The sequence below is a fragment of the Schistocerca serialis genome, chromosome 10 (assembly GCF_023864345.2).
Source record: "Schistocerca serialis cubense isolate TAMUIC-IGC-003099 chromosome 10, iqSchSeri2.2, whole genome shotgun sequence".
In the NCBI taxonomy this organism is placed as follows: domain Eukaryota; kingdom Metazoa; phylum Arthropoda; class Insecta; order Orthoptera; family Acrididae; genus Schistocerca; species Schistocerca serialis.
In genome coordinates this window covers 119,441,328-119,462,315 of record NC_064647.1, presented here as the reverse complement: position 1 = coordinate 119,462,315, position 20,988 = coordinate 119,441,328, and the positions used below count along the sequence as shown (strand labels likewise).

Below are 20,988 nucleotides of genomic sequence, written 5' to 3'. Positions count from 1 at the left end.
TTGATGATCATTCCTACCTATGCAGGTTGGGCTCAACAAAATATTTTCGCATTCGGAAGAGAAAGTTGGTGACTGAAATTTCGTAAATAGATCCCGCCGCGACGAAAAACGTCTTTGCTTTAATGACTTACATCCCAACTTTCGTATCATATCTGCCACACTCTCTCCCCTATTACGCGATAATACAAAACGAGCTGCCATTTTTTGCACCCTTTCGATGTCCTCGGTCAATCCCACCTGGTAAGGATCCCACACCACGCAGCAATATTCTAACAGAGGACGAACGAGTGTAGTGTAAGCCGTCTCTTTAGTGGACTTGTTGCATCTTCTAAGTGTCCTGCCAATGAAACGCAACCTTTGGCTCGCCTTCCCCACAATATTATCTATGTGGTCTTTCCAACTGAAGTTCTTCGTAATTTTTACACCCAGGCACTTAGTTGAAATGACAGCCTTGAGAATTGTACTATTTATCGAGTAATCGAATTCCAACGGATTTCTTTAGGAACTCAAGTGGATCACCTCACACTTATCGTTATTTAGCGTCAACTGCCACCTGCCACACCATACAGCAATCTTTTCTACATCGCTTTGCAACTGATACTGGTCTTCGGATGACCTTACTAGACGGTAAATTACAGCATCATCTGCGAACAACCTAAGAGAACTGCTCAGATTGTCACCCATGTCATTTATATAGATCAGGAACAGCAGAGGTCCCAGGACGCTTCCCTGGGGAACACCTGATATCACTTCAGTTTTACTCGATGATTTGCGTCTATTACTACGAACTGCGACCTTCCTGACAGGAAATCACGAATCCAGTCGCACAACTGAGACGATACCCCATAGGCCCGCAGCTTGATTAGAAGTCGCTTGTGAGGAACGGTGTCAAAAGCTTTCCGGAAATCTAGAAATACGGAATCAACTTGAGATCTCCTGTCGATAGCGGCCATTACTTCGTGTGAATAAAGAACTAGCTGCGTTGCACAAGAACGATGTTTCCTGATTACGTATCAATAGATCGTTCCCCTCGAAGTGATTCATTATGTTTGAATACAGTATATGCTCCAAAACCCTACTGCAAACCGACAAGGTTTGTAGTTCGATGGATTACTCCTACTACCCTTCTTAAACACTGGTGCGACCTGCTCAATTTTCCAATCTGCAGGTACAGATCTATCGGTGAGCGAGCGGTTGTATATGATTGCTAAGTAGGGAGCTATTGTATCAGCGTAATCTGAAAGGAACCTAATCGGTATACAATCTGGACCTGAAGACCTGCCCGTATCAAGCGATTTGAGTTGCTTCGCAACCCCTAGGGTATCTACTTCTAAGAAACCCATGCTAGCAACTGTTCGTGTTTCAAATTCTGGAATATTCCATTCGTCTTCCGTGGTGAAGGAATTTCGGAAAACTGCGTTCAATAACTCCGCTTTAGCGGCACAATCATCGGTAACAGTACCATCGGCACAGCGCAGCGAAGGTATTGACTGCGTCTTGCCGCTTGTGTACTTTACATACGACCAGAATTTCTTCGGATTTTCTACCAAATTTCGAGACAAATGTAAATGCTGGTGTTATGTTGTTCCGTACTCTGTCCTCAGTGCCGAATAAAAATATCTGCGCTTGTATATCTAAAATCTTGTATGTGCTGTTTGGCCCATTCAAGACATTCATCTTTATGTGAGGGGCGTTCAATAAGTAATTCCATACTTTTTTTCTGAAAGAAGGTTGTTGTTTATTCAGGATTCTAAAACAACGTATTAATGCACGCTCTGCTGGTTACAAAACCCTATTTTGCAACATAATTTCCATTCAATATGACAGCCTTACAGCACCTTACTGGGAGGGCTCTATGCCCACATGGTACCACTATGGTCGACCTCAGAGCGTACGTCATCATGCATCAGTGCGTTCCCCGTCATCCATGTACTGCTTCCAGTGGAGTGCGTCCTTCATTGGACCATACTGATGGAAGTTGGAAGCTGCGATATCCGGACTGTAGGAAGAAAGGTCCAATGAAGTTCTGTTAGAGGAAAACACCTCATTTAATAACAATAATAGTGATACTAATAGTGTCATTCTGACATACTCAGTATGAAAATTACTGAGTCGTAAACCAAATACCTTTTACAACAATTGAGGTTCCATGCCTTACACTGAAGCAAGCACAAGCGAATGTGTAACAGCGAATGAGAATTACCTCTGGTATACGAGGATGGAACATAAGTTCCAACTGGTTGCGAAATGGAAATCACAGTGAAAATTCGCGAATCTTTGCACAGATGTGTTGAACAGTGTCACTAGTATGCCCATAGATGATATCACATCGTTTGTCACAGTTCTGAGTCTACAGTGAGCATGGAAATATTCCTAGAAAATAGCATCTCCCACCACGTATGGGAGCCTGGAGAGAGATTTCGCCTGACGTCATGCAGCCCACATAGCATAACTGTCACACGTTTCCTTCCTCACGATAATTCTCGGCTGCACTCTGCAGGGACAATGAAGCTGCTCCTGCAGCGTTATCGATCGGAAGTGTTCGTTCAGCTACCTTATAGCATGGACCTGACTCCTCCTGATTTTCACCTCTGCTCACATGAACCGCTTGTCTCTGAAGATATTTTGACAACGAGCTGTAGATCAGCTCAGAGAATTGTCGGAAAGCACCGGCGGCTGCCTTATATGGCGAGGGTACTGGGAAGTTGGTATAACGCAACGACAAACGTCCAACTCGGAGTGGAGACTATGTAGAGAAATAGGTGGAAGGTGTAGCTAACTCTTCTAAATACAACACTTCTGATTTTCACAGTGGTTTCTATTTTAAGACCAGTCGGACCTTACTTTCAGAATAGTCCTCGTACCTGTAAACGCTAGGCGTGCGTGAACAAATGGCACCTGGGGCTCGTTCAGCTCGCGTTCGCTTGTGTTCGCTCGTCTTCTGCTGGTTATCGGTCTCGTAGCGCTCCTTCACAGGAAATTTGTGTCCTCTCCGCTTCTGGGCCAGCAGTACAGGAAGCTTTCATCTAGTGCCTTGTCTGTTTTTGTTGTTGTAGACATGGACTGCATAGGCAGTGGTGTAGTCTAGAGAGAATGTAACGTTGCTGGTGGAATAATATAGATACCATACGTGCTTCTGCGATTCAAGATATCCACAGCACCTATACCGAAAGAAATGAAATGTGACTGGCAGAAAATTGCAACCACTAAATCCAATGGTGGGCAGGGCGAACTTATTGAACAGAAAAAAATATTAGTTCAAAAATTGATCAATTTACTGCAAGGAAGGTAAATGAAAAATACATTCTGATATAATAAAAAATTAAAATCAAATTTACATTGATGTAATACACCTATAAATAGGACTGTTTGAGTACTACATAATGCATTTGATTCTGGACTTCCCAGTGTTACTTTAAAAGCAAGGTCAGTAATTAGTAGTGACTCCCTTGGTCTCTTTTTCTGTACCAAAATTTTTCAACGAGGATTTAATACTAGAAACAGACACTGAGTTCTTTTTCCGTATTTAACCTCCATTGGCCCAAACAGATGGAAGCAGTAAGATGCGAGATCCAGGCTGTAGGGTGGATGAGGAAGAACAGTCCAATGAAATTTTTTGAGCCCCTCTTGGGTGCGCAGACTTGAGTCTCACGTTGCGTTATCATACTGAAGGAGACTTTCACTTCCATTTTTGTGGTGACGAAGACGCTGAAGTCGTTTCTTCAGTTTCCCGAGGATAGCACAAGACACTTCCGACTTGATCGTTCCACCATGATGGAGTACGTCAAACAGGATAACCTCTTCAGTGTCCCACAGGACACTGGCTGAGGATGTGGCTTTGAACTTTTTCTTCGGAGGAGACGTGGTGTGGCGCCAGTTCAGGGATTGCCGTTTTGTTTCTGCTTCGAGTTGATGAACTCGTGTTTCATGGTCTGTGTCGATATTCGAAAGAAAATTGTCACGATCAGCTTCGTGAGGCGCAGGCATTGCGCACAGATGGTCCTTTGTTGCTCTTTATGGTGTTCTCTTAGGTATCGAGAAACCCACTGGGCACACATGTCTGAGTATCCCAACTGGTGGATGAATATATCAGCACTACCAACTGAGACGTCCAGTTGCGCAGCGAGGCGTTTGTGATCCGTGGATCACTTCGAACGAGACTGTCAGCACGTTCCAACACTGCAGGACTCACAGCTGTGAGGGTCATCTGTGCGGAGTTGCTTGCGCGCCACGACGCTGATCGTGACAGTTTTCTGTCCAATTTCGGCATAGGCGATGAAACATGAGTTCATCCTCCGGCAGGTTTGAGCGACCTTGTTGCGTTGATGACAGACGCCTCACCCAACGACCAACAGCGCTTTTGTTCACTGCCAGGTCTCCATACAGATTCTGCAATCGCCTATAAAAATCCGCGATGGTCTGACTTGCTGCCAAAAGAAAGTGACAACTTTCTGCTTGGAACTCAACTTCGTTGCACACACCCTTTTAAAGGCTATGTCTACAGCGGCCACCTGCTTCATGAGACTATAATGGCTGAAGTGGGAAAATTTCAAGATTTTCCACCAGAAAATCAGGACTTTTTTTTCAATCGAAAATGATCTTGAAAAAAATGTGATGTTGCATTACTTACTGAAGGCCCCGCCTACGAAACAAAAATGGCTTTGTCCGAGATACACGACTCCTGATGTCTAGTAAAAGCATTTACCTTTGCAGTGCTCGCTCGGAACCTGGTTGTGATGGACCTACATTCACTGACCGCAGCAATGGCAATTGGATCTGAAGCAGATTATGATTGACGAGGCGTTACACTCGTCTGCGTTCCCTACCGGTTAGGGTCTTTTTACTGGCACTGTTCGTACGCCTTGCTACACCAGTGTGTGTTTACAACAGTTCTTGTAGACAGGTTTGGCACTGCTCGCTGGTACACCAAGAAATCGGGCAATTTCATTCACACCGTCGTCATGGGTACTACCTAACTTGAGAGCTCCTTGCTGGCATTTTGTTGTGTCCCCACACTTCACTAGCATGAATTACACCAGTTGGGTAATAATATGGAAACACAGAAAATATACACCACATTACCATGCCTAATGCGGTGTAGAGAACTCGGTGGCTTTCAAAACGACTTCTGGTCGTGTCGAAATGGATAAGTACAGGTCCTCTATGACTTTGAAGGGTCTGTTACTCCATTCCCAAAATAATGGGAAGTTGAGGTAACGATGATGGGGGTGGCTAGCGATTGCTCGCGCTTCTGTCAAAATTAGACCATAGAGCACAATAACATTGAGGTCTGATGACCGTGGTGGCCAGGAGAGAAGCGAAAATTCATCCTTGTGCTCACAGAGCCAGTCCTGGAAGATGTGATCTTTGTGAGCAGGGGATCTGCCATCTTAGAAGACAGCATCTTCATCGGCGAACAAACATTGTGCCATTGGATGGAGCTGATAGCCGAAAAGGTCACATAATACGACATTGCAGAGTAATCATGGAGTCCTTGTTGGAATTCAATGATATTTCTGTTCAAATCATCACCGATACCATTCCCCCTGCCATGTGTCACTGCTGGGAAGTACACTCAGCCACAAATTGGAAACAGCGTGAAACAAGACTAATCCAACCAAATAATTTTCTTACATTTCTCCATTGTCCAGGTTTTATGGCTTCAGCAACGTGTTCTCCTGTTACGGCCATTTCGTCACTGATGCGTGGTTTTGGAATTCCAGCTCGCCTTTCAGTTCCCAGGCAACGGCCTTGCCGCTGTGGATACATCGGTTTCCGTGAGAACACCCAAGTTCAGCGCTATTGGGTGTGGCCGGCACTTGGATGGGCGACCGTCCGGCCGTCGATGCGCTGTTGACATTTTTTGGGGTGCACTCAGCCTCGTGGTGTCACTTGAGGAGCTACTTGACCTAATAGTGGCGGCGGCTCCAGCCACAGAAAAACAGAAAACCATCATAACGATCGGGAGAGCAGTGTGCTGACCATACGCCCCTCCTACCCATCTGAGGATGGTCCCGATGGGCCACTTGTGGCCTGGAGACGGAGTGCTTGCAGTTCCCATCTTATAGAGCTGCCTTTGTATTGATACGGTGCTGGCAGGGTTCGATAGTGCGACTTTCAGTTCTGAAGTGACTTTTGCAACTGTCGTCACAGTTCTCTTTGATGGACGTCCTTCATGGTTATACCATATACACTATCGACCGCGTTATGACTTAGCGGATGATATTTTTCCGCTTTCCTAGTATGTGTCATAAATATTCGATATGTATTTACGTATTACATTCTGTTTTATCTCGCTCCGGAGTTTGTACTCCAGCGGTCAAAAACGCATGTCTACATAGATTAATTGTGCAGAGAAATGCATGCTTCACATAGTTCAAAGTTCAAGCCGTGGATTTTTTTACAAAAAATATTTAAGAGACAGTAAAGTAAATTAGACACTCTTATGTCTAAGGTGGGCAGCAGTCTTCGGCCATTTGCTGATGGTGCTGTGGTGTACGGTAAGGTGTCGGAGTTGCATGATTGTAGGAGAATGCAATATGACTTAGACAATATTTCTGGTTGGTGTGATGAATGGCAGCCAGCTCTAAATGTGGAAAAATACAAGTCAAAGCGAATGAGTAAAAACATCAGACCTGGAATGTTCGGACACAGCATTAGTACTGTCCTGCTTGACACAGTCAAGTCGTTTAAATATCTGGGCGTAGCGTTGCAAAGCGATGTGAAATGGAATGAACATCTGAGGACTGTGGCAGAGAAGGCGGGTGGCTGACTTTGGTTTATTGTGAGAATTTTAGGACAGTGTGATTCACAAGTAAAGGAGACCGCATATAGGGCGCTGGTGCGACCTATTCTTGAGTACTGCTCGAGTGTTTTGGATCTGTACCAGGTTGTATTGAAGGAAGACATTGAAGCAGTTCAGAGGTGGGCTGCTAGATTTGTTACCGTTAGGTTCGAATGACACATAAGTGTCAGGGAGATGCTTCACGAACTCAAATGTGAAACCATGGAAGGAAGGGGACGTTCTGTTTCGGAAACACTATTGACAAAATTTAGAAAACCGTCATTTGAATCTGAGTGCCGAGCGGCTCTACTGCCGGCAACATGCATTGTGCGTAAGGAACGCGAATATAAGGTACTAGAAATTAGGGCTCCTACGGAGGCATATAGATAGTCATTTTTCCCTCGATTTATTTGTGAATGGAACAGGGCAGGGAATGAGTAGTAATGCTACATGGTACCCACTGCCACGCACCGTAAGGTGGCTTGCGGAGTATGTGTGTTGGAGATGATGTTCCTAAACGTTCACATTCTCAAACTCTGGATGAATATAGTCTGGGTAATTGGCACGCCTGAGTTACGGTGGCTCAAGACATGTATGCAGGGGATAGTATTTTGTGCATATCCGTTGTCCTTGATTAAGAATAAAATTGTTTATGAAATGTTTATGTTTTAAATCCGTTTGTTAGTTTAAAATATCTTCAGGGGGTTGTATTGTGCGTATGTCGATTTCTAGCTCTTCAAGTATTATACAAGTAAAACCTTTAAGTAATATTTGTAAAATGAGCGTACTAGAGATAGAAATCTGCGTACACACAACACAGTTTTATTGAATTCCTAACCAAACATAATGGATAGATACAGACTAATACCGACAGACATGTGGATCGCTCGTTTCACAATTTCCGCAAACTTATCATTTTGACGTCACACACAATATCGACGACCGCATGATCGGCTATCGACTATCGTTAGCATTCGATACGGGCATCTCACAAAATTTCATGCCCGCGTACCGGACGTTTACAAAAGCACGTCTTCTTGGAATGATTTATTACAATTATTGCTACAGTATAATATCACGTAATTATTTCTCGACGGTTACTGCCTTCATATGAGACTGCTCACTTAGGAGTGAATTATTATCGTCAAGTAATTTACAAATTACGAATGAAAAACGCTTGTTTTATAATTTTCAGTATGCCGTTTCAGTGTAACGGAGAATTGGAAATTTATCACAAACATATCACTATTATTATTAATTGTCACTTCATAACGCATCGATGATACAAGCCTTAAGACAGAATACGATAACCAAGGCGGAGGTTAGCATCGCATGGTTTTGTGCTAGCGTAATGAATATCGTCGTGCTTTCCGGAGTCGTAAGTTCTTGTTTCGCATTCTGTTAACACGGAATGTTTTTCATTCTAGCGTTTTAACACGTTCTCTTACTCTCTTATGAGTGTAATACAAATATGTTCTGCAATACTGGATATTATTTATATTCAGTCTGATGTTAGAAGGAAGGATGAAATAAATTTTTAGCGATTTCGAAGTATGTGGTTAGCTAGGAACTTATGAGGCATCTTAAATTTCTGAAACTGAAGCGAGCAACAATAAAATTCAAATTCTTCCTTCACACAAATATTTGGCTCTTTATTGCCGAATATGTATGGCCTCTCGAGTGTGTGGTTAGACAGGAACCTAAGAGGACAGCATAAATTGCTGCGAGTGAATCGAGAAGCAGTAATATTAATATTCTTCCTTGTTATAAAGTTGATAGCCGATCATGCGGGCGTCAGTATAGCGCGTGACGTCAAAATGACGTCACGTTTGGGGGAGCTGTTGTGAAACGAACATTACCCCAGACACCTCGATTACAGTCATATACAGACAGAAATTATGACAGCAACACATCATGGCAACTGCAACCATATAGCATATTTAGCCAACTGTCAATCTCTAAAATTTGATGATTAAACGCCGAATTATTAAAATTAAAAGAAAGGACCGTTAACAACGGAAGCAAACCACAGCACAGCTTTTATAGTAAGAGCCTTAAAACCTATACCACGTCGTAATACAGTACAGTCACAGCGACCATTGATGATGTATGTACGTAGGAACAAATTTGTAATTCTGAAAATGTGATGAACCAACTTTATAATAAAACAGAAAATGTTAAAAAATGGTTCAAATGGCTCTGAGCACTATGGGACTTAACATCTGAGGTCATCAGTCCCCTAGAACTTAGAACTACTTAAACCTAAGTAACCTAAGGACATCACATACATCCCTGCCCGAGGCAGGATTCGAACCTGCGACCGTAGCGGTCGCGCGGTTCCAGATTGAAGCGCCTAGAACCACTCGGCCACAATGGCCGGCAGAAAATGTTATGTGACTGGTAGATCGTCTGAAGATGGATTCTAGCTGAAATGAATCCATCGTAATAAATACATCTTTAAACTACTACAGAGGAAATCAGGATTTTATTACCTAATATCCATTACCTTTGTTTTCCTTTTATTGTTGTTCGTCTTATAATGCCTCTTTCAAGAAATTTAGGAAGTTGAATTACTGTTTCTTTTAGTGATGACGGGTTTTGATCTGATTGGCTGATAATCTTCAGATCTAGCGCTCCGTAGTACAGGGATATCGAACATATACAGAAGAACAGCACGAGTGGCCACAGGACTGTTTGACTCCAAAGAGTCTGTCACGAAAATGGTGAGAAAGCTAAATTCGCAGGCTCTTGAAGTTCAACACTAATTATCCATCCTTAAAAAATTTCAAGAACCAGTAGTAAGTGAAGAACATAAGGATCCACTCAAATTTATCCAAGAGGGAACAAGATTCTAAAATTGCCATTTTTATGTTACTGATTCGATGTCTGAGGATGTGACCTTACCCAAGAACTAAATGTGACATAAATTACACAAAACGTATTGTACAGGGTGTTTCAAAATGAATATACCTGTTTTAATACATTATAGCATTTATTATATTCAGTTTAAAATTAGAGATCAAATGAAAGAGTAGCTCAAATATTTTTATTTGTAAACCTGTTATAAGCTCTAAAGCCTACAGACTACGGTCTACTTACCAACTTTGCAAAGAAAAAGTTGGTGCATGACCATGAAGCTTTCCTGGATCGTGTCGTCTTCAATGATGACATGTAATTGGAAATGTGAACACACATATTGTATGTGTGTGGAGGTCACCAAATCCCCACGAAATGGCATAGTTGAAACGAAACTTCTCTAAATTAAATGTTCCTTGTGTCATATCCCAGCGGAAAGTTTAAGAGTCTCTCTTTTTGCTGTGCAGTAACTGTAGCTGGTGCTTCGTATCGTGATGCGTAGGAAGTGTGGCTCTTTCTGTAGACTGGAAGAAGCTGAAGAGCAGAACTTTATTTGGCAGCAAGATGGTGTGCCGTCTCTGGAGTGACAGACTACACGATTGATTAAACGACGTTGGTTGTAAGGCGCGGAATGACAGAGCTTGTTACGCATGAATTCCACCGTCACCTGATCTGATGCCAAGCGATTTTTACCCTTGTGATTCATAAAGGACCATGTGTATCAACCTGCGCTACAAGCTGCAGTACGTGACTTCAGAAACAGTACTGAAACAGTTGTTGCAACAATTACCTCTGACACAGCAATCAAGCTTTGGGAAGAACTCGCCTATCAGCTCGATGCCTGCTGTGTGACGAATAATGTTCTCATCGTACAGTTGTAAGGAAAACTATTTGAGTTGTTCTTTCATTCAATATTTTTACAATAATGTAAGCTGAATGCGATAAATGTTACAAAGCCTTCAAACCGGTATATTCATTTTGAAACACCCTGTACCTCAAACAACTGATAGGCATCCACCGAAACTTCATAAGTGGCTTATTATCATACCAAAATGGTAAGCATATTTTATTAGTACCGTACATCTTTTTGTACGCTAAACGTGGATATGGATGCCACTATTTTGATTCAACGATCGGATATTACATCCTTATGATTGCACCCAACGTATTGAAATAATCTTTAATAACATATATATTTCATCATAAAAATAAAATTTTGGTTTTGGTTGAAAATAAGAATTCTAAAAAAGAAAAAAGTAAGGACGACTGAGAAAATCTGGTTGGGTAGCAATAGAAACAGTCAAGAAAAACTGTCAAATTAATACTCCTGAAAAAGTAGAACGAGAAATACACTTTTAGAAACACTGATAGCTCTGAACCATGCTAAATCTGCGATTTAGTATAGTCGCAGGCAATTATTACAAGCAATACGCAAAAACTTTGATATTAAAGATGAATTCTATATCGCCAGAGGGTTGGGTTGGGTTGGATTGTCTGGGGGAAGAGACCACACAGCGAGGTCATCGGTCTCATCGGATTAGGGAAGGAAGTCGGCCGTGCCCTTTGAAAGGAACCATCCCGGCATTCGCCTGGAGCGATTTTAGGGAAATCACGGAAAACCTAAATCAGGATGGCCGGACGCGGGATTGAACCGTCGTCCTCCCGAACGCGAGTCCTGTATGCTAACCACTGCGCCACCTCACTCGGTTATAATATCAGATTTCAGAAGCAGGCAAGTGCTCCTCCATCTTGACATCTATCCCTGCTCAATCCCCACCGCCCCTCAGCACCTTACAGAAGCCCCTGGTGGAGATATTATTCAGAGGCTACTGCTGTGTAGGTTTGAAGGCAAGATTAGTGTGATTACAGCAGGCACGGAGGCATTTAAGGAATCATTGTTACCGCGCTCCATACGCCATTGGAATGGGAAGAAACTCTCTGCCATGCACTTCGCAGTGGTGTTGAAGCTTCTGGATGAAGACAGACAAATTAGATAAAAGGAACATAACTGCAGTTTCTTTCTAGACCATCTTAGTCAGGTTTCCTCTAATGGTTCGTACGACGATTTAGTTTAAGATCCATTGCAGCCTATCATTTCCAGATTTTCAAATTGACACTTTCTAACAGCACTGCACAGGTCCGATGTACACTATCTGATCAAAAATATCCGGACACCTATTAGCGGACATCAATATGGGGCATGTCCACCGTTCGCGTTTGAAACGGTTAGAACTCTGCCCGGAACACACTCAGTTAGGCATCTGGACGTCTGTGGAGGAATGGCAGCCCAGACTTTCTCAAGACCCGAAAGAAGAAAGTGCAGCGATGTTGGACACTGGGTTCTGGAGTGAAGTCGAAATTCTGATTTATCCCAAAGATATTCCATTGGATTCAGTTCAGGACTCTGGATTGGTTGGTATATTTGGGCAGAGAGGACCACAGAATAAGGCCATTGGTCCCATCAGATTTGGGAAGGAAGTCGACCGTGCTCTTTCAGAAGAACTGTCTCGGTATTCGCCTGAAGCGGGACTCTGGACAGGCCAACCCTTTTCAGAAATATTGTTGTCCACAAACCATTCCATCATAGATGTTGCTTTACGACATGCTCATACAAGCAATCATCGACTGAACTCTTCCTCCGCTGTATGCAGTACGCAATTCTGTAACATATGTTCATATCCTACTGCGTTTAGTGTTCCTTTAAGAACAATATTCAGTCTGTAACCGTGTGACCACTACGGTATCAGGTACGAATCCTGCCTTGGGCATGGATGTGCAAGAGTATCAGGTACGAATCCTGCCTTGGGCATGGATGTGTGTGAGGTCCTTAGGTTAGTTAGGTTTAAGTAGTTCTAAGTTCTAGGGGCTGATGACCACAGATGTTAAGTCCCATAGTGCTCAGAGCCATTTGAACCATAAGAACAATAAGGGTACCACACTCTAATCACGATAAACATCCCCAAACTTTAACACCAGCTCCTCTATAGTTAACTTTTGGCATTGGACCAATGGCAGGTAACATTCTCCGGGCATTCGCCAAACAGAAGCCCTTCCCTCTGACTGCCTCTGGGTAAAGCACGATTCATCACTCGATTCCAGCCATCGATTGTCCACTGGCTTCGCTCTTGACACCACCTCAAGCGTCGTTTAGCACTGACTACGGAAATGTTTGCCTCGTGAAGAGTTGCTCGAGCATAGTACCCTGCCATTTTTTAACTTCCTACACGAAGTTATCGTAGCACTTTTGAACTCACGAGTTACTTCTTCTGCTCATTTCAAGCGATTTCTTAACAACCACCATCCGCAATGGTCGACGGTCGCTGTCCATCAGTATATGAGGAGTGCCTGGTCTTGCTTTAGCTATGGTTGTTCCTTTGCATTTCGACTTCACATTCGCATCATCAGCAGTTGACATGGGCTGCTCTAGAAAGGTTTAAATGTGTCTGACGGATTTGTTACTCAGATGACATGTGATTAGTAGCCCACGTATAATGTCAACGGGCCCTCCTGATTGACACAAAAAATGGTTCAAATGGCTCTGAGCACTATGAGACTTAACATCTGAAGTCATCAGTCCCCTAGAACTTATAACTACGTATACCTCACACACACCCATGCCAGAGGCAGGATTCCAACCTGTGACCGTAGCGGTCGCGCTGTTCCAGACTGAAGCGCCTAGAACCGCTTGGCCACCGACACACACTGTTGTTATTGCTCCTCTACTGACTCTCCCAATAATGACCGCCTCCTTTTACCTGTGTATTGGCGCGTCCACCCATCTGGTTGCCAGTTCCACATTACACAGGGGTGTCCAGATACCTTTGATCAGATACTGTATGTACGTGAAAATGGATAAATTACATAAAACGGAAATACTAATATTTTCTTGTACACAATAGTGGCCAGGTTTCTTCTGATGATGCGTGCTAGGATTTCGTTTAAGGTCGACTGGACTCCATCACTTTAGAATTGACAGTTCATAAAATATTTTTTGTAAGCACTCTTGCACAGCCTCTGTATATTTAAAGAATGGTACCATGACACCACCAGAAGCTGGAGTGATGTGCGTTTGTTTACGGACAAACCTTTCTGGCGAAGTAGCCATCTTCATGTCATGGATACAATTGTATCAAGTTAAAGGAAAGTTTGTTGACAACAAGGAACCCTATTCAACAAGATCTCTTGCTATTTGTGACTTGAATACAGCTGCTTTATTGGGAAGGTTTGTGGGCAAATAAATACACATCATACCAACTGTCGCTAGTTTCATCATCCCATTCTTTAATCTTCGTGAAAGACTGGGGAAGGCCACATCAAACAACTTTGCTCAGGTCGACTATGCAAGATATCCTGAATTTGATCATACAGTGAAGGGTTTCACGACCAGACAGCTGCTGGTGAATCTTATCGGTTGTGCAGTCATGGTCCATGAAACTTTTTCATTCCTGACGCTTCGTCAGCTTCAGCTGGTCCATCTGAGTTCTGCCGACCTCTGAAGATGTCCAGCCAAGCTCTGTATGGAACGTCGCCAACGAAAAAGGTTCATGGCTCACAACAAACATATAGCCTGGAAGATTCACAAGCAGCTGGGCCCTCATCTGCCCCAACGCTCGTTCCCTGAGAATGATTACGACTTTGACTACTTCATCCTCTAATTGTGCCAGTTTCCCTTTCACGTGCCACACACCTTCACAAAGCACACACATATACATATACACACGATAGAGGTAAGTGGTTGGTCCGAGAGCTGGCCGGGGCCCCGGGCAGAGAATTTCCCCGCGGACAGTGGTGGTTGCCGCTTGTGCGCAGGGCATCGGCAGCCTGTTCAGTGCGCTGAAGGTGGTACGCCTGCTGCGGCTGGGCCGCGTGGTGCGGAAGCTCGACCGCTACCTGGAGTACGGCGCGGCCATGTTGATATTGCTGCTGTGCTTCTACATGCTGGTGGCGCACTGGCTCGCGTGCATCTGGTACTCGATCGGGCGGTCGGACGCGGACAACGGCGTCCAGTTCTCGTGGCTGTGGAAGCTGGCCAACGTCACGCAGACGCCCTACTCCTACGTCTGGAGCAACGACTCGGGCTCGCCGGAGCTCGTCAACGGGCCGTCGCGCAAGACCATGTACGTGACGGCGCTCTACTTCACCATGACCTGCATGACCAGCGTCGGCTTCGGCAACGTCGCCGCCGAGACCGACAACGAGAAGATCTTCACCATCTGCATGATGATCATCGCCGGTAAGTCAGCACTGCCTGTTTCTTGCCTCTGTCACAAACTTTGAGATATTATTATTATTGTGCTCATAAAGTGCTTGTATCTTCAAAATGTGAGCTGACTCAGAAAGTGAGGCGAGTCGTTGAGCAAGGGCGGATGTCTAAGGCTTCGATTCAGTCCCTTGTTGACCAATCCGGTGTCGCAGTAGAAGACAGCAAAACGAAAGCCGAATTTTTAAATTTCACAAGAGAATCGTACAAACACACTGTCTTTGACCATTGGACAGACTCCTATATGGACGACACAGTAATAGGCATCCCTGTTGTAGAGAAACACCTGAAGCATTGAAAAGCAAGTAATGCAATGCATTTTTTTCTTCAACAATTCTTTATTGAACATAATGACAATTACACACACGAAAGAATGGTATTTTATGTACACACCCAATTTTCCACGTCCACACAGTTCATCTCCTTTTTCAAGAAGGGACGTAGAAGAGATGTGCAGAACTATAGCCCTATATCTCTAACGTCGATCAGTTGTAGAATTTTGGAACACGTATTATGTTCGAGTATAATGACTTTTCGGAAGACTAGAAATCTACTCTGTAGGAATCAGCATGGGTTTCGAAAAAAAAAAGCATGTGAAATCCAGCTCGCGCTATTCGTCCACGAGACTCAGAGGGCCATAGACACGGGTTCACTGGTAGATGCCATGTTTCTTGACTTCTGCAAGGCGTTCGATACAGTTCCCCACAGTCTAAGAACAAAGTAAGAGCATATGGACTATCAGACCAATTGTGTGATTGGATTGAAGAGTTCCTAGATAACAGAACGCAGCATGTCATTCTCAATGCAGAGAAGTCTTCCGAAGTAAGAGTGATTTCATGTGTGCCGCAGGGGAGTGTCGTAGGACCGTTGCTATTCACAATATACATAAAGGACCTTGTGGATGACATCGGAAGTTCACTGAGGCTTTTTGCGGATGATGCTGTGGTATATCGAGAGGTTGTAACAATGGAAAATTGTGCTGAAATGCAGGAGGATCTGCAGCGAATCGACGCATGGTGCGGGGAATGGCAATTGAATCTCAATGTAGGCAAGTGTAATGTGCTGCGAATACATAGAAAGAAAGATCCCTTATCATTTAGCTACAATATATCAGATCAGCAACTGGATGCAGTTAATTCCATAAATTATCTGGGAGTACGCATTAGGAGTGATTTAAAATGGAATGATCATATAAAGTTGATCGTCGGTAAAGCAGATGCCAGACTGAGATTCATTGGAAGGATCCTAAGGAAATGCAATCCGAAAAAAAAGAAAAAGGTTACAGTACGCTTGTTCGCCCACTGCTTGAGTACTGCTCAGCAGTATGGGATCCGTACCAGATAGGGTTGATAGAAGAGATAGAGAAGATCCAACGGAGAGCAGCGCGCTTCGTTACAGGATCATTTAGCAATCGCGAAAGCGTTACGGAGATGATAGATAAACTCCAGTGGAAGACTCTGCAGGAGAGACGCTCAATAGCTCGGTACGGGCTTTTGTTAAAGTTTTGAGAACATACCTTCACCGAAGGGTCAACAGTATATTGCTCACTCCTACGTATATCTCGCGAAGAGACCATGAGGATAAAATCAGAGAGATTAGAGCCCACACAGAAGCATACCAACAATCCTTCTTTCAACGAACAGTACGAGACTGGAATAGAAGGGAGAACCGATAGAGGTACTCAAGGTACCCTCCGCCACACACCGTCAGGTGGCTTGCGGAGTATGGATGTAGATGTAGATGTAGAATCTTCATCCAGTTCTGTGGCCTTCCTCCAGCATGAAACAAGGCCGTGTATGACCTGTCGGTACCAATCCTTGTCCTTGTGGCAGAGCCAGTGTTTCACTTTGTGAGTCACCTCCCCACCGTCCTCAAAAAGTCTTCCATGAATGTCATCCTTTAATGGCCCAAACAAGTGGAAGTCAGAAGGAGCTAGGTCACGTGTGACAGCCGTGGCTGGTCTCCCCGACCGTTGCAAATCGTGGAGCTCCACCAGACCGCCTTCTGATGATCTCACCCTCCGTGACCAGAGACTAACTGTACTTCTGCCAACAGCAAATATTCCCCACAGTTTCTTTCTCTACAGTGAGAAATTCAATCACGGCACGTTGCTTGTAACGTACATCACCTACAGACGCCATTTTGGAACTGCCCTGCAGCTACGCTATCTGTCGGAAGTGACGGAAACTTTGCACGCTTACTCAGGAGACTTCTGATAATACAGACGTAACGGTTCGCAATCTTACCATTGTTTTCGGCTGAGAAAAGAAAATGTGGTGCATTACTTTCTGGGCAACCCTCGTAAATCACCAGGTCCGGATGGAACCAAGATTCTATTGTACAAAGGGTACTTTATGACACTTGCCCCTCACCTAGCTTGCACTTATCGTGAATCTCTCGCCCAGCGCAAAGTCCCAAGCGACTGGAAAAAAGCGCAGGCGACTCCAGTATATAAAAAGGTTAAAAGATGGACCCGCAAAATTACAGACCAATATCGCCATCTTCGGTTTGCTGCAGAGTCCTTGAACATATTCTCAGTTTGAATACAATAAACTTTCTTGAGACTGACAAGCTTATGTCCACGAATCAGCGTGGTTTTAGAAAGCATTGCTCTTGCGAAATTCAGCTTACCCATTTCTCACATTAGATACTGAGAACTGTGGAGAAGGGCAACAGGCAGATTCCATATTTCTAGATTTCCGGAGGGTATTTGGCACGGTACCCCATTGTAGGCTGTTAACGAAGGTACGAGCATATGGAATAAATTCACACATACGTGAGTGGCTCGAAGACTTCTTAAGTAACAGAACCCCGTATGTTGTCATCGACGGCGAGTGTTCATCAGATACAAGCATTTCATCTAGAGTGCCACAGAGGAGTGTGATAGGACTGCTGTTGTTCTCTACGTCAATAAATGATTTGGCAGACGGGGCGGCTAGCACTGTGTGGTTGTTTGCTGATAATGCCTTGGTGCACGGTGAGGTTAGTGAGTGATTGTAGGAAGAGCCAAGACGACTTAGACAAAATTTCCTGTTAGTGTAATGAGTGGCAGCTAGTCCTAAATGTAGAAAAATGTAAGTTAATGCGGATGAGTTGTAAAATCAAACCTGTAATGTTTGGTTACAGTGTTCAAATGGTTCAAATGGCTATGAGCACTATGGAACTTACCTTCTGAGGTCATCAGTCACCTAGAACTTAGAACTGCTTAAACCTAATTAACCTAAGGACATCACACACATCCATGCTCGAGGCAGAATTCGAACCTGCGACCGCAGCAGCCGCACGGTTTCAGACTGTAGCGCCTAGAACCGCTCGTCCACCCCGGCTGGCGATACTGTGTTACTAGTATCCTACGTCACACAGTCAAGCCACTTAAATATCTGCGCAAATGTTGCAAAGGGGTATGAAGTGGAATGAACATATGAAAACTATGGTAGGGAATGCGAATGGGCGACTTCATTTTATTGCGAGAATTTTAGGAAAGAGAGGTTTACCTGTAAAGGAGACCACTTAGAGGACGCTGGTGCGACCTAGTCTTGAGTACTGCTCCAGTGTTTGGGATCCGTACCAGGTGAAGGAAAACATCAAAGCATTTCAGAGGTGTACTGCTTCATTTGTTACCGGTAGGTTCGCACAACGTAAGTAGGAACACAATTTGGAATCCCTAGAAGGAAGGCGACATTCTTTTCGAGATACACTATTGAGAAAGTTTTGAGAACCAGCATTTGAAGCTAACTGCCCAACGATTCCACTGTCACCAACATACATTGCGTGTAAGGATCACGAAGATAAGCTACAAGAAATTAGGGCTCATAGAGAGGGATACAGACAGTCGCTCCATTTGCGAGTGGAACAGAAAGGAAATGACAAGCAGTGCTACAGAGTTCTCTCCGCCACGCACCATACGGTGACTTGCGGAGTATCTATACAGAAGTAGATGCAGGCGTTCATGAAACTGGCCGAAAATGTCAGTTTTCAATTTATATTTCATTTATTACTAGAATTCATGGACAATAATTACCGATGAAATCGCATCCAAAGTATTTGAAAAATAATTGCATGTGTGGTGCGACCTTCCCGTCACGCCCACTTTAGGAAGCAACACATCAATTAACATTAAGTTGAATAGTTGCAGGTGACAAACTTTAAAGAAAACAGACACTGTAAAAACGTAATACAGCTGGAAAACCACACCATGTGGTAAGAAGGTATGAATACATAATTTATGTCTCTTCAGAAATCTGTAATTACAATTTAGAAACTAATATTTATATGTGTTTAAACAGTAAAGAACAGTCCTTACGTTTAACAGCCATAATAATAAAGAACCCATTGATGATGCTGCAACTGCAGTGAAACATATCTAAGACAAAAAACAAACTTGTGTTTTGCTAAAGGCGGACCCCACCCAAAAACATATGTTAACTACAATGCTCTTTATAAGAAATGCTCAACATGCGAGTCGTTATTTAGCAACAATATCTGCAGACGAGGGACAGTTTTGTGATCAGCGTTGTACAGTATATCACTACGTATGGTGAAAAATTGCCATCAGATGTTGTCTTTTAGTGTTCCTAATGATGTTGGACGATCACGGTAGACATGCGATTGCAGATGACTCCATGACCAACAATTGCACAGATTGAGGTCTGGGAATCTGGCACACCAAGAATTATGAAAGAGACAGCTCATCAAGTGATCCTCACCAAACGATGTGTGCAAGAGATCTTTCACACAATTATCAACATGGAGTGGAGCGCCATCATACAAAAAAGTCGTTTCTTTGAGATTATGCGTATCAACCAGACTAGGGATAATGTGACTCTGTAACATATTGGTACATCTCGCACCTGTCACACAGACACGATTCCAGTGACATGGCATCAGTAACATGTTGCTGTCCTGTGCCATATGTTGGCCAGTTTTTGCACGAATTTTCGGTTTCAATTAATCCTCATATCGTTTCAGACATCTGTGTCAGTTTTTGCCTACCTACCAATATTACTCTGTGAATTAGTACATTTTCAAATGTTAACGATTTTTGGGTCACCCTGTATTTGTATCCGAGATTGCGTGAGGTGGATCAGTACTTAAGATATTAGACTTGCATTTGGGATACAGTGCGCAGGTAAAAAGGCACAGAACGTGAATTCAGGCCGGGGTAGCAGTAGAGCAACGCGGGCGCCAGTCCATTTTGTTAGTGGTGGTTGCTTACATTCGGAGCAGGTATGCACTCAGAGGCAAACCTATTGTTCTTCTTTGATTGACAGGTACTTAACCTATTGTTCTCCTTCGTTTGACAGATACTTGACCTATTGTTCTGCTAAAAAGGTCAAGTACCTGTCAATCAAAGGTGAACAATAGGTTTACCTCTGAGTGAATACCTGTCCCTGATGTAGGCAACCCACACTAACAAAATGGACCTTCACCTGCCTTGCTCTACTACTTGCACTAAGGGGCACACCTATTGTTCTCCTATGATTGACAAGTACTTAGCCTTTTTAACAGAACAATAGGTTAAGTACCTGTCAATCAAAGGAGAACAATAGGTTTTCCCCTGAGCGCATACCTGCCCCTGATGCAGGCAACCTGCACTAACAAAATGGACTGGCAACTGCCTAGGTCTACCGACTGCCACCTGCCTTGCTCTACTACTCTGGGTAAGGTGGAGCAGTGACTGAGGGACTGTATATATATTTTGCACTGTGTGAGTAGGGTCAATGAGTAAGGCACTATGTTTGTATTTGGCACTGAGTAAGGTGAAGCAGTGCATTTGGGACAGATTTAGTAGGCACACTGATTAAGGCATTGGACTTGTGACTCAAGAAGGTGTTAGTGGTTAATTCATTGCTGTAAGCAAGTGACATCCAGCGGCAGCTAGGGTACTCCAAATGTGCTTTAACTGAGTGAGCCGGAAAGTTGTTAAGGAATTTTGTCTGTGAAAAGAGGTCTGAAAACTACAGCCCTGACAGTCACCACATGAATGGCCTCATTACTGTACATAACATCTCCAGAAAAAAATATTAGTCATTCCTTTAAAAGAGCATGCAGGATCTCCTTGGAGTGCTGTAGATAATACAGAACTGCT

The 20,988-nt window shown here is 43.7% G+C and overlaps 1 protein-coding gene across 1 annotated transcript in view; it reads left to right on the top strand.

Annotated features, from left to right (window-relative positions):
- Positions 1 to 13,559: 13,559 nt before the first annotated feature.
- The window catches only part of LOC126424586 (potassium voltage-gated channel protein eag-like), a 215,855-nt gene continuing 208,426 nt past the window's right edge, over positions 13,560 to 20,988 (top strand). The window contains exons 1-2 of the mRNA XM_050087328.1: positions 13,560 to 13,583; positions 14,450 to 14,873. Coding sequence (XP_049943285.1) covers positions 13,560 to 13,583; positions 14,450 to 14,873 — 448 coding nt within the window. The remainder of the gene's footprint in view (positions 13,584 to 14,449; positions 14,874 to 20,988) is intronic.